This window comes from Prionailurus bengalensis, chromosome C1 (assembly GCF_016509475.1).
Source record: "Prionailurus bengalensis isolate Pbe53 chromosome C1, Fcat_Pben_1.1_paternal_pri, whole genome shotgun sequence".
Lineage (NCBI taxonomy): Eukaryota > Metazoa > Chordata > Mammalia > Carnivora > Felidae > Prionailurus > Prionailurus bengalensis.
The window spans coordinates 8035110-8054578 of NC_057345.1; the positions used below are offsets into that span (position 1 = coordinate 8035110).

General features: G+C 49.5%; 1 protein-coding gene across 3 annotated transcripts in view; it reads right to left on the bottom strand.

Annotated features, from left to right (window-relative positions):
- Positions 1-1745: 1745 nt before the first annotated feature.
- The window catches only part of MTOR (mechanistic target of rapamycin kinase), a 135218-nt gene continuing 117494 nt past the window's right edge, over positions 1746-19469 (bottom strand). For 2 of the 3 annotated variants that reach the window (XM_043573739.1, XM_043573742.1), the window contains 18 exons: positions 19248-19344; positions 18900-18998; positions 18488-18610; positions 17930-18112; positions 17388-17522; positions 17001-17175; positions 15362-15497; positions 14666-14813; positions 13931-14053; positions 12248-12330; positions 11051-11123; positions 10444-10518; positions 9929-10064; positions 8436-8501; positions 6363-6443; positions 6004-6084; positions 3622-3727; positions 1746-2690 (listed from right to left, as the gene is read on the bottom strand). In XM_043573739.1, coding sequence (XP_043429674.1) covers positions 2675-2690; positions 3622-3727; positions 6004-6084; positions 6363-6443; positions 8436-8501; positions 9929-10064; positions 10444-10518; positions 11051-11123; positions 12248-12330; positions 13931-14053; positions 14666-14813; positions 15362-15497; positions 17001-17175; positions 17388-17522; positions 17930-18112; positions 18488-18610; positions 18900-18998; positions 19248-19344 — 1936 coding nt within the window. In that variant the 3' untranslated portion in view covers positions 1746-2674. Of the gene's footprint in view, positions 2691-3621; positions 3728-6003; positions 6085-6362; positions 6444-7613; positions 8127-8435; positions 8502-9928; positions 10065-10443; positions 10519-11050; positions 11124-12247; positions 12331-13930; positions 14054-14665; positions 14814-15361; positions 15498-17000; positions 17176-17387; positions 17523-17929; positions 18113-18487; positions 18611-18899; positions 18999-19247; positions 19345-19469 lie in introns of those variants that run through there. The other variant, XM_043573740.1, reaches the window with a different exon arrangement.

Sequence of the window (19469 nt, forward strand, 5' to 3'; positions counted from 1 at the left end):
TTGGAAGTTTTTGTCCAGATACAACCTGAAACCCGTTAGATTCACTAAAGATCTTAATCCCGGTGACTCTTTTCCATTGATAGCCACCATTTTCCCGAGTCCATTCATTCCCGTACCCTTTATCTTTCACAGAAATGGTGACGTCACTGTAGTCCCTGATAGTGATTTCACGTAGAACCAAGAAAGTTATGGTGCCCGTATTTTCTGGAGCAGAATAGTTGATGCGTGGTGTAGAGTGACTATAGAAAAATCTAAGACAGGTATGAGGCTTTCTAACTGAGGGGGTTAAAATAGTATCAATATTTAAACTCATCTTTGCTTTAATACAGGAGTCCTCCAACAAATGAGTACGGAGCACCACTGTGGTCCAGGTCTCTGGCAGGTTTGGGGGATACAAAGTCTTATAAGAAATGGCTCCTGGCCTTGCAATTCTCATGCTTTCCCTAATACAGGTTCTCTGAACAGCGTTTATGACTCAGTATTTCAAACTGGGTAGCTGCGGCCCATGGGAATTTAGAAATAGGAAATTTACTTGAACTGAAAATGCTGTTCTTCGGAAGAACTCCTTAGGCATGCTCTCTCTAGAGGACTCTCTATATAGTGCTTGGCAGCTCCATGTAGAGTTCTCTCCTTCCCATTATTGTATGCCTCTTTAATAGGTCGTGTGGCTTCTAGTTTTCTCTTTACCTGTTTGACACTGGTTATGTTTTATTTTTTATTTTTTATTATTTTTTTTTTTAAAGATTTTTTTTTTTCAACGTTTATTTATTTTTGGGACAGAGAGAGGCAGAGCATGAATGGGGGAGGGGCAGAGAGAGAGGGAGACACAGAATCGGAAACAGGCTCCAGGCTCTGAGCCATCAGCCCAGAGCCCGACGCGGGGCTCGAACTCACGGACCGCGAGATCGTGACCTGGCTGAAGTCGGGCGCTCAACCGACTGCGCCACCCAGGCGCCCCTATTTTTTTATTTTTTAAGTAGGCTTCACGCCCAATGTGGGGCTGGAGCTCGTGACCCTGAGATCAAGAGGCGGATGCTCTACCGACTTAGCCAGCCATGCGCCCTGATCTGTTTTAAACACTACTCAGATTCTACTTCTGTTTTGAACTTCCCATGGTTCCCTGTTGTTTCCAGTGTCAGGTTCAAACTCCTTGCTGTTGAATTGTGAGGCAGGCCACGGTCTGCCCCACACTCTACTTTTTAGCCTCTTTTTAGTTGCTATTATTCCTTTTGTTCTCCAGTGACCACTCAGCCAGATGTGCTGAACTGTGAGGTCCGACTGGGTGAAACTGCCGTTTTACATACCAAAAATGGTCTAAGACTTGCAATTCAATACAGTTCAAGTTCACACTTGCCATTCCTGCAGGATACTGTACTTTCAGACTGCTTTTCCGCAGAATGTCTTCACTTGCTTCATCTGATAAGCTCCCACTTATCCTTTAAAACCCATGGCAGATGTCCCCTCTCCATGAGGCTTTCCTGGCTCACCTGGTGGAATTAGTGCCCCCAGCAGAGGCTCACACCCTGGATGGGATTCTTCTCCCCACTTAGCTTGGCGGGAGTTACCAGTCCACTCCTACACGATGCTGACCCGCCTTGTCTGGCCTGTGAACATCCCAAGGAAGGGGACCATGTCACAAAGATCCCACATCCTGCATAGCCCTTAGTGCCACGTGCATAATGCTGACTATTGGAGGACTACCCGCTTCCTTTATGAACTTGTAATTATGAAAAGACACTCCTACATGTTTTTAAAATTCTGATGTCGTTTATTGGCACAAAAATTATTCAGATACAACATGGTGTCTAGAATGGCTACACTTGATACTTTGTGCATTTACTTTAATATTTCCTTTGCTCAGAATTCCCAGCGGGTACCAGACCTTCCCTCTCTGTGTTGAGCACCTCCACGACGGCATTTCTATTTCCAAGCCCTTGCTCTAAACACAGAGCGTTCGGACTTCACTGACAACATCCCAAAACCGTGCTGGGGAAGGCCACTGTGGGCCACCCTACCGCACCACGATCTCTGTGCATTTGCTCAACTAAGGCCACCCAGCGACTGGAAGAAACCCCTTCTAGCACTGGGGCCTTGGATTGAAGTGAGTTAAGTCACGGCATCACGAATGAGGCAGAAGACAGGCGTTTGCCACCCATTTTGGCCCATCTTACAAATGTTGTTGCCGTCCACGGACCAGTGAGGTAACGGGATGGGTGGAAGTGACCAAGTCAGCTCCTCCCGATTTCTAACACGTGTCCTCCATGGCCTGAGGCTTCCTGACTGTGCAGAGTTTGCCGTGTCCTTATCGGGAAGGACAAGGAGGCCATTCTTCCATCAGCAATGCTTATGATGAGTTCTCTTGTGAGTTAAGTCAAAACCCGTATTTCTAAGTTATGGATCTTCTGTTCCCCCAAATCAATGGCTTGATTTATGTAGTATTTCTGTGTTTACTGTCCTGGGAACCAAATCAAGCCTTGTGTTTCTGACAATATATTCTTCAACAGCAGCTAGAAAGTTGGTTCAAACCAACGTTTAATATACAGTAGTTCTTTTCATTTACATTTCAAGATATTTAACAAAGTCGAACTTCCTGGCCATGGTTGCGGTTTAGTGGAAGCATATCCAAAGTACAAAAGCCTCAAGAGAAACGCTGTGGGCCCTTCTGGGCCTCGGGTTACCAAAAAGGACACCTAGGAAGACAGAGAGAAAAGGAATATTTTAATAGTTTGGGCTTTTTCAGGGCTTTACACAGATACACTGAAAGTGGAGAGACCAAGGTCTGACAACCCCTGGGGACATTCCTTGAGATCTCCCACAACTAATTGTGTCGGACACACTCATCATTTCCAGTCAAGGGCTGATGCCTGCTGCGGTCCCAGAAGGACACTTCGCCATCCCCCTCCCTCTCAAGTTTCTATCTTCAAACGTGCCTCCGGCAATTCATCAAAGCAGACCCCAGCGTGGTCCTTGAGGTTACAGTCCCGGAGCATTAATTAGTCTTTGCGTCTCCTGCTCTGTCACTGCTCTGGCTTCTTTTCTGTGGCCCTTCCCTCCATCTTTGAATTGACAGCAAAAAATCCAAAAAGAACCCCTCTCCCCACCCCTAAGGAAAGGGGGACTCACCTACTTTTCTAAACCACTTTTTTTAAAAAAAAATTTTTTTTTTTCAACGTTTATTTATTTTTGGGACAGAGAGAGACAGAGCATGAACGGGGGAGGGGCAGAGAGAGAGGGAGACACAGAATCGGAAACAGGCTCCAGGCTCCGAGCCGTCAGCCCAGAGCCCGACGCGGGGCTCGAACTCCCGGACCGCGAGATCGTGACCTGGCTGAAGTCGGACACTCAACCGACTGCGCCACCCAGGCGCCCCACTAAACCACTTTTTAATGTAATTTTATTTCGGTGTTTGCCTCCCAAGTAGGCACCCGTGTTTCTCAAGTGGCTCCCTTTCTAGAACTGTGAGTGCACACGGTGAATACCAACTTTTAAAGAGATCTGACACTACGATTACCCTTTATGGATAACCCCCCCACCCCAGGCTTTCTGCAGCTCTGGGACTGGGGCACAGGACGGGGCCCCACTGGCTGGTTTTAGCACAGGCGCTCCGGCACGCCCACTCACCAGCCGATGTAGCACTGGCACAGGTTTTCATGGGATGTTGCTTGCTTGATCAGCAGCTCAACTTGAGTGGGGACATCCAGGGTTTCGTCATGAGAAAAGTCCCGACCTAGGACAAGAGAAACAAAAACAGCTCTTGTGCACTTGGTTTTCAGCTCCGTCCTTGCCCCGGGGCCGGCTGACCTGTCTGTGCAGCCGTATCAGGTTCTCCTTGCCTGTGAGTATGAAGGCTACGCGGTGGCTGGATTTTAAATTCACCTCCGTGAGACATGAATACACACCAGTCTCCTCCTCCAGACAGAGACTGGGTGTGAAGAGGGTAAGTGTAAAGGTCTGCAGTTGGCTGAGCCCAGGGGTGATGCAGGTCTGGCTGATGGGTCTGCGGAGATTCCTTTATCTGTTGCCATCTTCAGGCAAGTGGACGGGAAACCCTTCCCCCCTTTCAATCCTATAACCTCCGTTGTTGAGCCTTTGCTCCCACGGGCTGGCTTGCCTCCGTCATAAACCAGAACAGGCACTCGTGGCCGGCCGATGAAGCCTCTGGTGAACGTGCCTGTCCACCTCCCCGAGGGCTCAAGATGGTCGAGCTGGCCTTTCACCGCTGGCTTCTCACCGCCAGCACGTGCCCTCGGCTCCTCCTTTACAAGTTAATTCATTCACTGAGCTCATAGTTTCGGACCCCTGATGTGTCAGGCAGCGCTCGAGGCGCTGGATTTGCTGGACACGAGCTCTCTCCTCATTGCTGCTACCGTCTGGAGGCACCTCTCCTCCCGCTCAAGGCGAAGTTCCTCTGCACTCGGATCCCAAGGCCTCCCGGTGCCTAGGGGGGCTTCGCACGGTCACTTGCCCTCCTTCCCTGTCTTTAAATTTTGTAAACTAGGTCCTCTTGCCCATTAAAGAACAAAGGGCTCCCGCCCAACTACTCCCTCTGCAGCCAGGGACTCTCCGGTCCCTGCACAGCCAGCTTCTCACACTTTTGACACTTGTCTCCCCTGTCTGGCTTCTCTCCCCAAGTTCACATCCTCTTCAACCCCTATGGTCTGGCTGCCAGCCTTGTCACACTCTCAGAAGGCTGCCAGTGACTCGGGGCTTCCTGGGTGCCTCCCATCCTCACGCCCCATCATCATCAGTCTCTTGGATTTTGCCTCCTGAAGTTCTGGAGGCTACCTCAGTCTAGTCAACTGTCCAGCCGCCACTTCGGCACCTGCTTCCTTCCTCCATGCAGCCTCCACATGGCAGGACAGGCAGGATTCCCCAGGGTAAACCCAGCGGGCCATTCCCGCCTCTCCACCCCACTTCAAGACCTCAGGGCCTTCCCACTGCCCTGAGAATGGAGAACGAAAACGCAAGGCCCCGCGTGACCCCACCCCAGCCCCCTCAGAGTGAAACATTTTGCGCTGTGCTCCTCCCGTGCCGCTCTCTGTGGCAGTCACACTTGTCGGCTTTCAGACCATTTTTCTTGCCAGCTTCCTTCCCACCACGGGGCCCTTGCATGTGCCGTTTCCCTTACCTAGAACAATGTGCTTCTAATTACGTCCTTTTTCGGGTGTTAGCTCAAGGGCTGTTTGCCTAGGGAAGCTTTCCTGAACACCAGCACTTAGATTTCCCCGTTACCGGCATCACAGCCCAAGCCCTTTCTTGCACCTGACACAGTGTCTCCTTTAGACGTTGACCCCACAAGGGCAGGAAATCCAGCTGCTTTTACCAGCACAGTTTCTTCAGCATCTAGCGCTTGTAGACGCTCAATAAATAAATACAACTTGACCACAACACTTCTGTGCCAGCCCCTCATGCTAAGGCTTGGCATCCCATGTCTCACTTGAGCCCCGCCGCCTTCTGAGAGAGGCGCTGTCGTCATCTTCCAGATGAGCAGACAGGGAGGCCCAGGAGTCACACAGGATGCGGCAGAGCTGGGGTCTTCGGTCCCCCGTGACCACTGCCCCCCCCCCCCCCCATCATACCCCCTGGTCTGTATGACACGTCTCGTTTTCAAAAGTATGCATTTCTCTCCCTCCATGCTCTCCACTCTGTTAACAGCCACCAAAGTGCAGGAAGGCAGTGAATCCGAGTGGTCAGATTTGCTCCAGTATCAAGCCAGGATGAGAAAAAAATTTTTTTCCTGAATTTGGCGGACTTTGGACCCAAAAGGACTGTACCCACCTCTGTCTGTTAAAATGAGATTAACGTCTGCTTACAGTGGGTTTATTGGTCTTTAGAGAATTAGAGAGGGTCCTTAACAGATACAGCCTCGGAGACCCTCCAGTGAGCTGCAGAGTCCAAGTTTAGGCACCAACACCACCGGGAAGAGGCTGACCACCCACTCGAGGACAGAGAAATCTCTCAAGATTCTATGTTCCTTTTAAGCAAACGCACGCACACACTCACCAGTGAGCTTGTCTCGAACCCGGTTGATAATCTGAATAGCTTTCTTATTTAGGGCCTCTGGTTTCACCAAACCGTCTCCAACTGGAATACACAAAAGTAGAAATAACAGTAGGACTGGATCATCTCAACAGTCTCAACAGACGCCCCTGTTTTTCTCAAATATTCACTTTTGTAAGTGTTGGGTAATTCTCCCTCTGTGTCTATCTTTGTGCTCGGAATATAAAGAGGAATTCACAGAGCGCTGTCTGCTCGAAGGCAGTTTTGTTGCCTCGCCCTGTTGGCCCCTCTCATGGCACAACACAGCCGCTGTGCTCTTCACGAGCTGGTCCTCGGTGCAGTTCCTCGGACGTTGCACTTACTGAAGGAATGAATGGACTCTGGCACCGTGGTCCCTGTTTTCTTATGCGCGGGTTCCCCAAGCTCCACACCGTCCAAAATTTCTAGGAGGAGAAAGAATCGACTGGCAGAACATTCCACCACCGAGAAACCACTGTTTCAAGTGTTAGCTCTACTTCTCCACACACCACCTCCCCTTTCAAGCTCGCCCTGCTACCTCTGAGGGGAAAGGAGAGGAGGAAGGGTCACTATGGATTTGAAAGATCTTACGTCTCCAAACACGAATTTTCAAGCAAACGGCCTTTATAAAATGTTCTGACGTAGAGAACAGGAGCGGGAATGAAAGCCCTGTTGGTGAGACTTGTTTGGCTCGACAAAATCTGATGATATAAAAAACACGAGCCTTCCCTGGGTCACGCTCATGACCCGAGTGTTATTCTTTGGAGGAATCTATATGCCATTTCTGGGCAGAAAAAGTCCTCAGGCTTTAGGGTCACTCTCCACCAATTGTGGCCTTCAGGAGGAAAGAGTCTGGAAGCAGGAGTATGAGGTTATTTGCACATCGCCCTTGCACAACACAGGCCTTCAAAATGAAGCGAGTAGTCGTAATACTTCTATGAAACTTCACTTTTAAGCCCCATGACACCAGCCAGGTCCACCACTCTCTGGTGCCACCGGAACCAGCTGTCCTAATTCCCCGTAGGCAGCACAGAGGAGTCACGCGATAATGTACGAATGAGGCGGACCCTGAGCACGAAAGTCTCACGTGCTTTGGACAAGACCAGTCACCCGCACAAAGTATCCCAGACACCGCAGGTAATCCCAGCATCATTCACAAATCCTGTCGCAGTGTCCACGGTAGAGTCCGCACCAGTTCACAGACTGCACCATAGCCCAGGACCTCAATGTCCTGCCCAGAACACCCTCTTCCCTCCCCCTCGTCTGAAATGGCCAGCCTAAATCGCACTGACCCGGGACCTCCCTTCTCGACTGCAGTTCAGAGTGGTAGGTCCTTGCTCTCAGCCCCACAGCCTCTCCTCTGAACCAAACCGCAAACCGTGAGCTGCGGGACCACACGGGGCGGGGGGATGACGGTTCTCTGATCAGTTCGTGGACTATACATGTTGATTGATTCTGTGATGTGATTCTATGCTTCTCTAAGGTAATCTCTGTATGTCCCATTCTTTTTGCACCCTTAAACATTATTTGGCTTAGCTAAGTAACAAGTTGCAAATGTTCCATAGGTATTTGTAGAGAATATTTACCTTTTTTTAACACCCCAACAGTATTTCCAAGGTGCGAACTATGTAGGATGTTGTTAGATATTATGGGGGAAACAGGGGAGGAAGGACGGGGAAGGTGAAACAAAGTTAAACCGCTTTACTCTTAAGACTTTTGAGAGGTTCACACAAACCCCGTTCTGGCTCTTGAAGGGCATTATCTTCCAGGGACCCTGTTCTGTGGACCCACTCTTGACAGCAGTGTTTCCTGTGGCTTCCCCGCCCCTCAGACAGCAGTGTGAGTACACTTCCAGTAGCTTCCTGGGTCCTCAGCCAGCAGTACGAATACACTTCCCGTGAGTACGCTTTCTGTGGTTTTCCTCAGACGACAGTGTGAATACGCGTCCGCTGCTATTTCTAAGCTACTAACAATTCTCTAGGCCCGTGGACATGGCTAATAATTATCCCAATCCAGACAGCATTCAAGGGCATATGCGGGCTAATATTCAGACATATTTTCAATTGTGTTTACAGATAGATTAAGACTGGAAAGTTTGATCAAAATTTCTGAGCCTCAGGTACCCACCCCATCCTGAGAGGCATTAAATAAAAAAAAGTGTGCTCAGTAAATATTTCTAGACTAACTTTCTAAAGTTACATAAATGCCCATTAGACGATATTTTAGCAGTGACACAACTTCTGCACGACCGTATCACTGGTAAGAGCCTCTGGAAACACATGCTTCCTTCCTTCATATTCAGCATCCATTACCGCTTTCCATCATGCCTCCTAATGGCAAGAACAAAGCTCACCCTGTTTGAGACAAACTCTGCACAAAAGGGACAGAATCTGCAATCTCCCATGGGATGCACCCACCTACTGACTGGCCAGCAGAGTAGGAATCTGTCCTTGTTCGGGACCGCTTGTTGCCTTTGGTATTTGCTGGGGAAAGAAATAAAGAGAGGATAAAAAGTGCTTCCAACTGTCACTTGAAAGAAATTTGGTTGAGACGATGTTTTCTTACAACCATAAAAATAGAATTTTTCGAAAAGCTAGAGCGTTGGGGAGAACTCAGGATAGATCCCTCAGGAGTCGGCAGGTGAATGTGAGCATGGGTGTCCAGTCCTGTGGGACGCGCTATGTCACGGAGCTGAATGTAGATGCTGGGGACCATATAACAGAGCGTGAAAACAGGGTTTGTTGGCAGTGGTAGAGACACCCGTGTTAGTCACCCCCTTCTAAGGAGGAGGAACAAGGGGGAGACGGAGAGGTTGCTGCCCTAGGTCACAACTGCCTGTGTCTCCTGTCAAGATGCCTGCTTGCTACTCTATATGAAATGCAAACAAACAGAAATCACTAGGGTACTTAATTTATCCTGAATTTATTTATTTATTTATTTATTTACTCATTCATTCATTCATTCATTCATTCATAATGGATGTCTTATTTTTATATATTTTTTAATGTTTATTTTTGAGAGAGAGAGAGAGACAGTGTGAGCAGGGGGAGGGGCAGAGAGAGAGGGAGACCCAGAATCTGAAGCGGGCTCCAGGCTCTGAGCTGTCAGCACACAGCCCGATGTGGGGCTCGAACTCATCAACTGCGAGATCATGACCTGAGCCGAAGTCGGATGCTTGACTGACTGAGCAACCCAGGCACCCCTAAATGGATTTTGTTTTTTACGTTTATTTATTTTTGAGAGAGAGAGAGAGAGAGAGAGCAAGCAAGCGGGGTGGCGGGGGGTGGCAGGGAGGGGATGGGGAGCAGAGAAAGAGAGTGAGAATCCCAAGCAGGCTCCGCACTGAGAACACAGAGCCTGACTCGGGGCTCGATCTCAAGAATCACGAGTATGACCTGAGCTGAAATCAAGAGTCGGACGCTTAACAAAATGAGCCACCCAGGCGCCCCTTAATTAATATTTAAATTGATGATTGGTGTTTTCTGTTCTACTTAGAAAAACAAACAAAAAAAACCCCTTGAAATTCATTTCCAGCCACCAGAACAGCTCCATAAAAATACAATGCAATAGGGGCGCCTGGGTGGCTCAGTTGGTTGAGCATCTGACTTCGGCTCAGGTCATGATCTCACAGTCGGTGAGCTCGAGCCCCACATCGGGCTCTGTGCTGACAGCTCAGAGCCTGGAGCCTGCTTCAGATTCTGTCTCCCTCTCTCTGACCCTCTCCCATTCACGCTCTCTCTCTCTGTCTCAAAAATAAATAAACATTAAAAAAAAAAAATACAATGGGATAGCCCAGTAATACACCTCAGGCTCCAGGCTGGCAGGGGAAAGATGAGTGAAATGGAACACATCAGATGTTCCCTGTCTGGAGGGTGTGGGTTCCAGCTCCCAGACATTTGCTCATACTCACTGTCCATCAGCCTCCAGTTCAGCAAGGGGTCATAGACAAAGGCTTCCAGCACGGCCATGACACTATCCTTGTGTTCCCGAAGCACTTCCATCACTGTGTGGCACGTGATTCTATAGTTGCCATCCAGACCAGTAACCTGCAGGACCAGAGCCATTCGCCACAGAAGTCGCTGGTACCAGCCCCACCCCTGAAGGCCCCACAAGCAGAAGCAAGTCAAGAGGGTCTGCTCCCCACACTTAGGAAGCAGACACAGGCCATTAATGATGTAGCAGGATGGGAAGGTGTTTGGAGCAAGGGGTGGGGTCAGGCCTGTGGCTCGTAGGAGACAAGGTCTGACGTGAAGCATCTCAAAGATGGATCGTTTCTAACACAATGGAAAATACCAGGAAACCACCACAGAAGCCACCCAGGTACTTCAGGGAGCTGATGCGATCTAACAAGCAAGTCTGCTTCAGAGCGGGTCCTGACTACACCAGCCCCCATTCCAAAGTAGCTCGTTCCCAATGCCCACTCACCTCCATAGCATTGGTCAGCATTCTGGTTAGTCTAAATGGAATCTTCTCTGGGAATTTCTCCCTGGTCATAGCAACCTGTGGGGAAAAGAGAGAAAAACCAAGTCTGATGGTTAAATTGTTTTCTTTAGAAGAAGCCAGGCGAAGGCAGACGGCTTTTCTTTGTACTGATTTGAATTAGGGCGCAGAGATGAAGTAGCTTGAGTTTAGCGAGGGGACTTGTCACAGGGATTTAAAAGACAACCAGAGAGAGAGAGAGAGAGAGAGAGAGAGAGAGAGAGAGAGACAAAGGGATAGAGGGGAAAAAAGAAAAAGGACAAGCGTGCATCATGCCAGGCCTTTGACCGGCAGGCTGTGTCGGGAAGGAGGATTCCTCCACTTGAGAGGGTGTGTGAATAGCCTTGCTTGCCTCCAGAGAAGTCAGAGACCAATTACAGCAAGTATCAACGAGCACTGATTTTATTTCTTAGATTGACTTTCTGTTGCTTTGGTAGGAGAGGCAGGAGTCAGGATAGGCATTTTGGGCTTAAATTTGCTGGAATGGTCAGAGGGTGGAAAGTGGTCATCTGGAAAGGAAAGCTTTATGTGGTGTTTGAGAACGCATGGTCACCTCAAAGCAGTCCCCAAAGTCAATGTGCAGGATCTTCCCGCTCAGCCGGTCCAGCATTAAGTTGGATGGGTGTCTGGGAAACAGGAGAGAGACCGGGGAGAGGTCACTAGAGCAGCACTGATGAATAAATCAACAAGGATGTGATATTCCAGGCCCCGTCCACAGGCCAAAGCCAGCCCCCGCCTGCTTCTGTAAACAAAGTTCTACTGGACACAGCCGTGCTGGCTGGTCACGTTTTGTCTCAGGCTGCTTTTGTGCTATAATAGCAGACATGAGTAGCTGTGAGACGTCATATGGCCAGCAAAGACTAAATTATTTCTAATCTGGCCCTTTACAGGGAAAGTCTGCTGATCCCCGCTCCAGGTCTGAAACGAAGGTTTATCTATGTGAATCCCAAGTTGCTTTCCCAAGGTCTTTGGTCACAAGATAAATCATTTCTGGCGGTGCTGGCATCTCAGAATGACAAGCCTCTATCAATACCCCTCAGCATCTATCACAGGGTCTCACCTCTGAATTCTTCCGGTTCTTTTCAAAAACAAGAACTTATTATTTTTGTGGGAAAAAATTATTTTACTCTCAAATAATTGCACAAGACATGAGCCCAAGAGAGAGTAGATACCAGAGAACTAGTTTTTCAAAGACTTCTGGTGAGTCAATTTCTGAATATTCCTTAACTATTTTTTCAGTCAGTATATTTGGATACAATTTCTTATGTAGAACTACCAGGAGGATCTACTTTGGTTGGTTTCATTTACAGAAATAGAATTATTTATCTCAGCACAGAGGTGACCGACAAACGTTTACTGAATCAATACAACCAATCAAGATTGTTCTTTGTCTTGTAAGTAAGGTCTGCACCCACTGTGGGGCTTGAATTTGCAACCCTGAGATCAAGAGGCACGCACCCTACTGACTGAGCCAGCCAGGTGCCCTTGTACGTGGCTTTAAATATATCAAACCAACCTATGGAGAAAGCAGTACCCTAGGACTAAGCTTTCTCTTCTCTTTAGGTTGTTGTGTGGCTGTTGTGTGGATAATAAATTGGGACCTAAGGCTGATGCTGCAAACGAGGGCCTGGGGTACAAAATACAAATATTTACTAGATGGTCATAAACCTTACTAGAAAACAAAAGGAAACTGTTTAAGAAAGGTACAATGTAGAAAAAAGACTAAAAAAACCAAATTAAGTTTGCTCACCTATCTCCTAGGCCCAAAATATACCCGACCATGGACATGACCGCTAAAGAGCGGGTGTAGTTGGTTCTTCGGTCAAACCACACCTGGAACACAGGAGCACACTTGAACCAAGGCTCTGGGAGCTAACTAGCTTCAACATAATTATACCTCAATCAGTTGCTTTTTAATATTTCATTGGTAACTCATTAATAACATAAAATAGAATAAAAAATCTCATTTATTATTATAACAATAAAGTATGCTTGGAATAAACTTAGAGATGTTCAGAACCTAGATGAATAGAAAAAATTAACCTTTGCTTTGGAATATAAAGACCTGAGTAGATGAAAATATCCATGTAAGACAGAAAAAATATAATAACCTCCCAAATTATTTGATAATTTAATGTAATTCCACTAAAAATTCAGCGGTACTTTTCTGGGGGGAGTGTGACAAAATGATCCCAAAATTTATCTGGAAGAAGAAAAAAATTAAAATAGCCAATAAGAAGAGACTTTATACTAATAGTTGTATTAATAGTATGGTACTTGAAATACAGTATGGTACTTGAGAATAGGCTTTGGAAATAAAGATCAATGAAATAAAACAGAAGCCCTAGAGAGAAATACAATGGCACAGAAACAAATTTTTGTATAATAAAAATTCTCTTAAAAGTAGGGAAAGGATGGATTATTTGCTGAATACTACAGTGTTGGCTAATCATCTTAAAGAAACAAAATTTAAGGGGTGCCTGGGTGGCTCAGCTCAGTTGGTTAAGTGTCTGACTTCACCTCAGGTCATGAACTTGAGGTTCATGGGGTTGAGCCCTGCTTCGGGCTCCATGCTTTTAGTGTGGAACCTTCTTGGGACTCTCTCTCTCTCTCTGCCCCTCCCCACCTGCATGTGCTCACTCTCTTGGTCTCAAAATAAACAAACTTAAAAAAAAGATTTTTAATCTTACTCTTAAATTTGGAACTGGGTTGAGGATTTATATATTTTAAAATGTTTATTTATTTATTTTTGAGAGAGAGGGAGAGAGTGTGCGAGCAGGGGTGGGACACAGAGTGAGGGAGAGACAGAATCCCAAGCAGACTGCACTGTCAGCACAGAGCCTGATGTGAGGGCTTGGTCTCGTGAACCATGAGATCACGAGCTGAGCCAAAGTCCAGAAACAAGACACTTAAGCAACTGAGCCACCCAGGCGTCCCTGGGTTGAGGATTTAAATGGATAAATAAATCTTAGAATCAGTACAAGAAAATAAATGTAAAAAGACACATAACCTTGAGGTGGGGATGGCCTTTCTAAATGTAAGGCCAAAGGTAGAAACTTCAAAGAAAAGGATAAAAAACCTGGTAACTTCTAACTTTCAAAAAAGTTTGCATATCAAAAACGAAACAAAAATCCCAAACCAGGAAACATACCATTAACAAAATTAAAAAACCAAATGGACAGGAAATTTGTACCGTACGTGAAAAAGATGTAACAGCCTTAACCTAAAGAACTCAAATACTATTGCAAGAAAGGGGAGAAACATTAAGTTACTAAATCTCTATCTGCTAAGCTGCACGGCTCACCCATTTAATTGCTGCTAGAAAAGACCGCACATAATCTAGAATCGTTACAAAGACGAGTCCGCCAGCACATGTGAAGGAACAAGGCCATCCCCGACAAGCGAGTGGGCCAGGGGGCGTGGCGTGTCGTACCTCGGAGCTGGGGCTTTTCAGCCATAGCAGCTTGGCCAGGTCATCCCCGGCCGTGTTATTGACGGCGTGCTCGAACACCTCCACCTTCTGCATCAGCGTCAGATGGTCGTAGTCCGGAGCCATCTGCATCAGGACACAACCATTCTGAGAGCGGCCCCAGACTAGCAGCTTGGACCCAGGAAGAAACAAGGCTCTGGGCCCGGGCAGAGCTGGGTGCTAGTTTCACCACCGCGGCCCAAAGGAAGAGGAAGAAAGAACAGTGCAGAAGGCAAAAGGGTGCGGCCCCTCAAACCCAATGACCACAGGGGAACTGCCAGGGCCTGAGGATAAAACATCAGGCCCCACCCTGAGTACAGGCCTGCTGGTGGGAATGACAGCAGTGCGGGCGTCAAGGTTCCGGGTAGCAAACGAGTCTCTTTCTTACTACTTACGCATCCACTGAACATGTCCCCACGTGGCCAGTGCCCTGTATACATTAGGTGTTCAGAAGATACACACTGCCCAATCAACGATCCCGTCCAGTCTCACCTGGAATGACCGAAACCTAATTTCTGGGCTTTAGTGTCCTTCTGTTTCTTAGAGGTAATCTGCTGTAGGACTCACTTCATTAAAACTTCTTCCGTAGCTAATTCTCAATAGACTTTTTGGTGCGGCTTTGCCTAAACTTCTCAACTTCTCAACTTGTGAGTTATGTCCAGACGTGAAAGCGCTGGGCTTGGCAGCCTCATCACGTACCCGCAACATGATGCGATGCTCGATGTTGAGAAGGATCTTCTTTTTCTCTCTGTAGTCCCGGATGAGGGCGTGCAGCGTGTCGCAGTGGGGGACCCAGCCGATGAGGCCCGAGTTGGTTGATAAGGGGATGACGGCGTATCTCTGGATGCTGGCACCCACAGGAACGGAGGGTTATCGGACAGTAAAAAGAGTGTTGACCCGCTCGCAACACACGTAAATGGGCCGAGCGAAGTCCCCTGCACAGGGCTGTCGTGAGGTGTGCAACGAGGGCCCTTCCCAGAAGGATATGGCTGTGGATGGGGACGGCATCAGCCTCCTCAACCTGCCTGACAACCTCCCTGCTTCGGGGGAGCGGCCCAGCGATTCTCAGCCGAAAACAGCCTCACCACTTAACATCCGTGTTCTTAACAGGAAGAGGAGGGAGAGCAGGGTGGACAGGGAAGGTCAAACACACCAAATGTATAGCATCTCTAGTCTAATGGCCACGGGTTGTTCTATTCCAGACCCTTTGGCGTTGTCACAGGCATTTCCCGTGCAAGCACGTTAAAAATACGAATTCTTCTCTGTGTTTGCCACCTTGGCTGTTGAGGACTTCCTGTCCGGGTACATAGTTCTATAACTGATTTCGTGAAGGGATGTAAGGAGACCCTAGAAGACCTGTCACTACCGTGCCCCCCCACCCCATGTCCTGCATACCTGAGGTTCTTGCGAAGAGACGTGGGGTCGTTGGCCAGGAGGGTGTTCACCAGGCCGAAGAGCTGCATCACTCGCTCGTCCTGCCGCAGGTCCTCGTGGCCCTTCAGGAGGAAAACAAACTCATGCCCGTTGCTGCCTGTGAGGAATGGTGGGAGCAGTTAGCACAGACCGGCCCCGGACTCACGAGCTCCTACAGACTATGCGGACCCTACCCAGTCACACTTCCCCCAAACACGAAAAAACGCCCTGGACCTCATGAAAAGAATGGCGCTAGTTTTGATGGTCTCCCAGTGAAAAATGAAAAATGGTCTCAAATGAAAAATAAAATTTTAAAAAGCTCTGTCTCTGAGGATCAGGAAGGCCTCTGCACAGAGATGGTCACTCCGGACGTTCCCTCACAACCCACTCTCCGCCCTTCTCTGGTGTGCTTGGGCCCTGTGAAGCCTGACCCCTAGAGACCTCATCACCCAGGCTCCCGGTTGGGCGGGGACCATGGCAGGAGGTCAGAGGGTGGGAAGAGGGAGAGGCCCAAGGGTTTGCCCCTGACGAGCGGCCAGGCTCCAGTTCTAGAAACAGCCGTGTTCCCTCCGTCTGGGCTACAGCTTCTGGTGAATGGCCCCTTTTTCCAGGTCACATGCCCTTGACGGGCTCCTTGCCCTCTCGGGTCTGGAGGGTGGGGGCAAGTCACAGCTTCTCACTGTTGGCTCTCTTCACCCTGTCACACCCTAGACACGGGTCCTTCATCCAAGTCTCTAATGAGACACCGTGGAGAACCTAACACACAATTTAGTACAGGAGACGCCAGCCCACGGGCACAATCACTTGTGTACCACGACTAACTGGTGGTGAATAACTACTGCATTTAAAAAGCACGAGCCTTTCTGAGGCGCCTGGGTGGCTCAGTGGGTTGAGTGTCCAACTTCAGCTCAAGTCATGATCTCACGGTTCAGGAGTTCGCGACCCGCATGGGGCTCGCCGGTGTCAGTTCGGAGCCGGCTTCGGATCCTCCGTCCCCAACCCCCCTCTGCATGCGTGTGCGCTCTCTCTCTCTCAAAAATGAATAAGCCTTTATTAAATAAATAACTAGCACGAGCCTTTTAAAAGGTGAGAACCCTCAAAGGACCACCAGAGCATCCAGGCGTCCTGCAACTACGCGAGGTGACAGAGCTGCCCGTGAGAACTCGTTTTTACCTCGGTTGTTCCTTTTACACAACCATTTCCCACAGAGAGAGACTGTGACGGTAAGAGAATATTCAAGAGCCCGGGAGCCCTTTCTCCAGCCCTGCTCGTCCCCTGCCACACCTGCATCCAGGCTCCTCTTTGCTGGCCTGGTCAGTCCCCTACAGCCCCCCCCACCCCCACGTCCCCACGCTGAACACCTTTACGGTTCCCTCCACCTGTCCCGCTGCAGGGCCGTCTGGCTTCAGGTAAGCGAGCACGTGACATGAACGCAGTGGGAGTCCTGAGGAGGACGTAATAAGGAGCCCGCTTGCCCTCGGTTTCTCCCTCAATAAGCAGGAGCGAGGTGTCGCATATGAAAGATGGGTGGTGTGAACGGTAAGTGGTAATTTCAGAAAAGGGGAGGGGTTCGGCCAGGGTGGGAGGGAGACGCAGGTGGCGGGAGCACAGGGGTCCTTACCCATGAGGGTCAACTTCCGGGGCCGCTGCTTGGAGGTGATGACCTGTAGAGACGGCGCTATGGACTGAATGCGGATGATCGGCTGGTGGGGGTCGTATGTTCCCGGCACGGCCAATTCAAGGTCCCGGCACATCAGAAGTTTGGGGGAAACATACTGCAGTTCTAAGGATGTGAGCTGTAAATAATTAACCACAGGATTTAGTTTTCTACCTCCAGGGAGGAATTTCAATGCCATTTAGGTAGTTTTCAACGGACTGCTGATAGCAATGACTTGTCTGCAGACAGAAGTGTAACCAGATGCTTCAGAGTTAGCGTTAGAATGTTCATAAAAAGTAAGACACACAGGACTCTACTGACAGTTCACCCCGCCAGAACCTGGAGACCCACCTGAGGCAGCTGCTTTGAGATTCGTCTGAACACGTGGTAGTAGAGGTCCCAGGCTTGAGTGAGGTCCTTCACGTTTCCCGATTTCATGTACTTCCTGCACCACTCTTGGGCCTCCATTAAGTCTCGCCCATATGCCTGAGCGGGGAAGCGGGGGAGGGATGCGAGCTGTCAAGGTGCGGACTAGGCCGTGGGCTGAACCCCCAAGCCCAGACAGCGGAGCTGCTCGGGCACACGCTATGGCCGGATGGCTCCGGCCCCTGGCAAGGCGTAGCTCTCTGGTCCTGGAGGCCCCAATCCCAGGACGGCTTATGGGCAAAGTAAGGTCAGAGGAGAGGCAAGATGACCTCGGGAAGAATCTTGTGGTTTTCTGGTTAAAATCTGGGGAGGGTTCCCATAAGTTAGTGACAACTAAACTGTGCTGGTGTTTTTATATTGTGACCTCAGTTCGGAGAACACTGTATTCAAGTCAGCAGAAAGGCCAGAGGGAAAGGGGTCTGGTAGCGGCTTTGGGTCACGTCGTGTCGCACTTTCTTATCCCATACCTGATTAAAAGACGTTTCCTTCAGAGTCTGGGGGCCCCGTTCCATCATAGCATGCAGGGGCTCCAACACCTCAAACATGCCTTTCACGTTCCTCTCCCCAAAGTATAAACGAGACGCTTCTTCCAGGCCTTCGTGCCACATCTCGTGCCAGAGGATGGCCACGCGGATCAGTTCCTCACTCACCTGGACCAAAGAGGGGAAAGAGACAAGCGCCGAGGATGAGCTAACCTCGGAAAGGCCTGTCTTGGGGGTGCCTGGGTGGCTCAGTTGGTTGAGCGTCTGACTGTTGACCTTGGCTCGGGTCACGAAGCCCTGCCTTGGGCTCCATGCTGAGTGCGGAGCCTGCCTGAGATTCTCTTTCTCCCTCTCTGCCCCTCCCCTGCTCATGTTCTCGCCCTCTCTTAAAAAAAAAAAAAAAAAAAAAAAAAAAAAAGGCATGTCTTGGAGAGACAGGAGGTGCTCCTTTCAGCAGCACTGTCGTGAGGAAGAAACCATCTCCCTCAAGACCTCTGGCTAGGTGGTGGGGTCCACGAAGGCCCACACGGACTCCTGACTCACCATCATGGCCTGCTGGACCAGGGTGTTACTGTGCTCACACATGTTCTTCAGAATCTTGTTGGCTGCGTTGTGGCGGGCCGTGGTGGTGGACTTGGAGGCCACGGTCAGGGGATAGATGAGGGCCTGAGGCAGACACAGAAGGAACATTCGCAAACTCTGACTTTCAGGAACACAAGAGAAATGGCTGACAGCGCTCCTGTGAGTCCACCAGGCGGGGGCGCTGCTCAGTCTCGGGGTGGGTGGGGGGCTCTTTGTCTTCGGGAAGGCCCCGGGCCTGGGACCTCCAGCTGGACGGGTGGGATGCCTGGCTCCCAGTTCCTGCACTTGCGTCTCTAGAGCAGCTTTGGGAGAGGCTGAGCACCAGGTCAAAAGGCCAGCTGTAAGAGGAGAAACCGCCCAGGCGCCCACGTACCTGGGGGTGGTACCGGCCAATGTCGGTGAGAAGCTGGTGGATGAGGCGTCCCACCAGGGGCCTGGGCGTATCAATTCTTGCAATGAGCTGAGGTATGACCTGGTATTCAGAAAGACCCGGAATGCAGCACGTGAGACACAGAAACAACTAGTTATTCTCCTGGGCAACGACCAGCTCTTACAACTTGTCACGGTAGATGCTGGGAAGCTCTGAAACGGTTCGTTCCCTTCAGTCCTCTGGGAGAAACTAAAGAAACTATGGCTCGACCCCTACCTCTTTACCACTGTTGACTGAACACGCGCGACTCCGGGAGGAGGCAGACCAGGAGTGAGTCCGACCCTGCCTTACCTGTAACCACGTGTCAATCTGGATCGCCTTCACCCCCTCCACCAAGGCTTCGTTTACGTCGGGCCAGTGACCGTAATCAAACCACAGGGTGAGGACTCTGGAAACAAAACATGAGAAAGTCACAGAAAACTTAGTCTCCCAGCTTGTGTGTGTGTGTGCTTTAATCTTCAAGGCTCTTGAGAAAAGAATTAACTGGCAGGGCCTCAAATCGGTGGCTCCCCA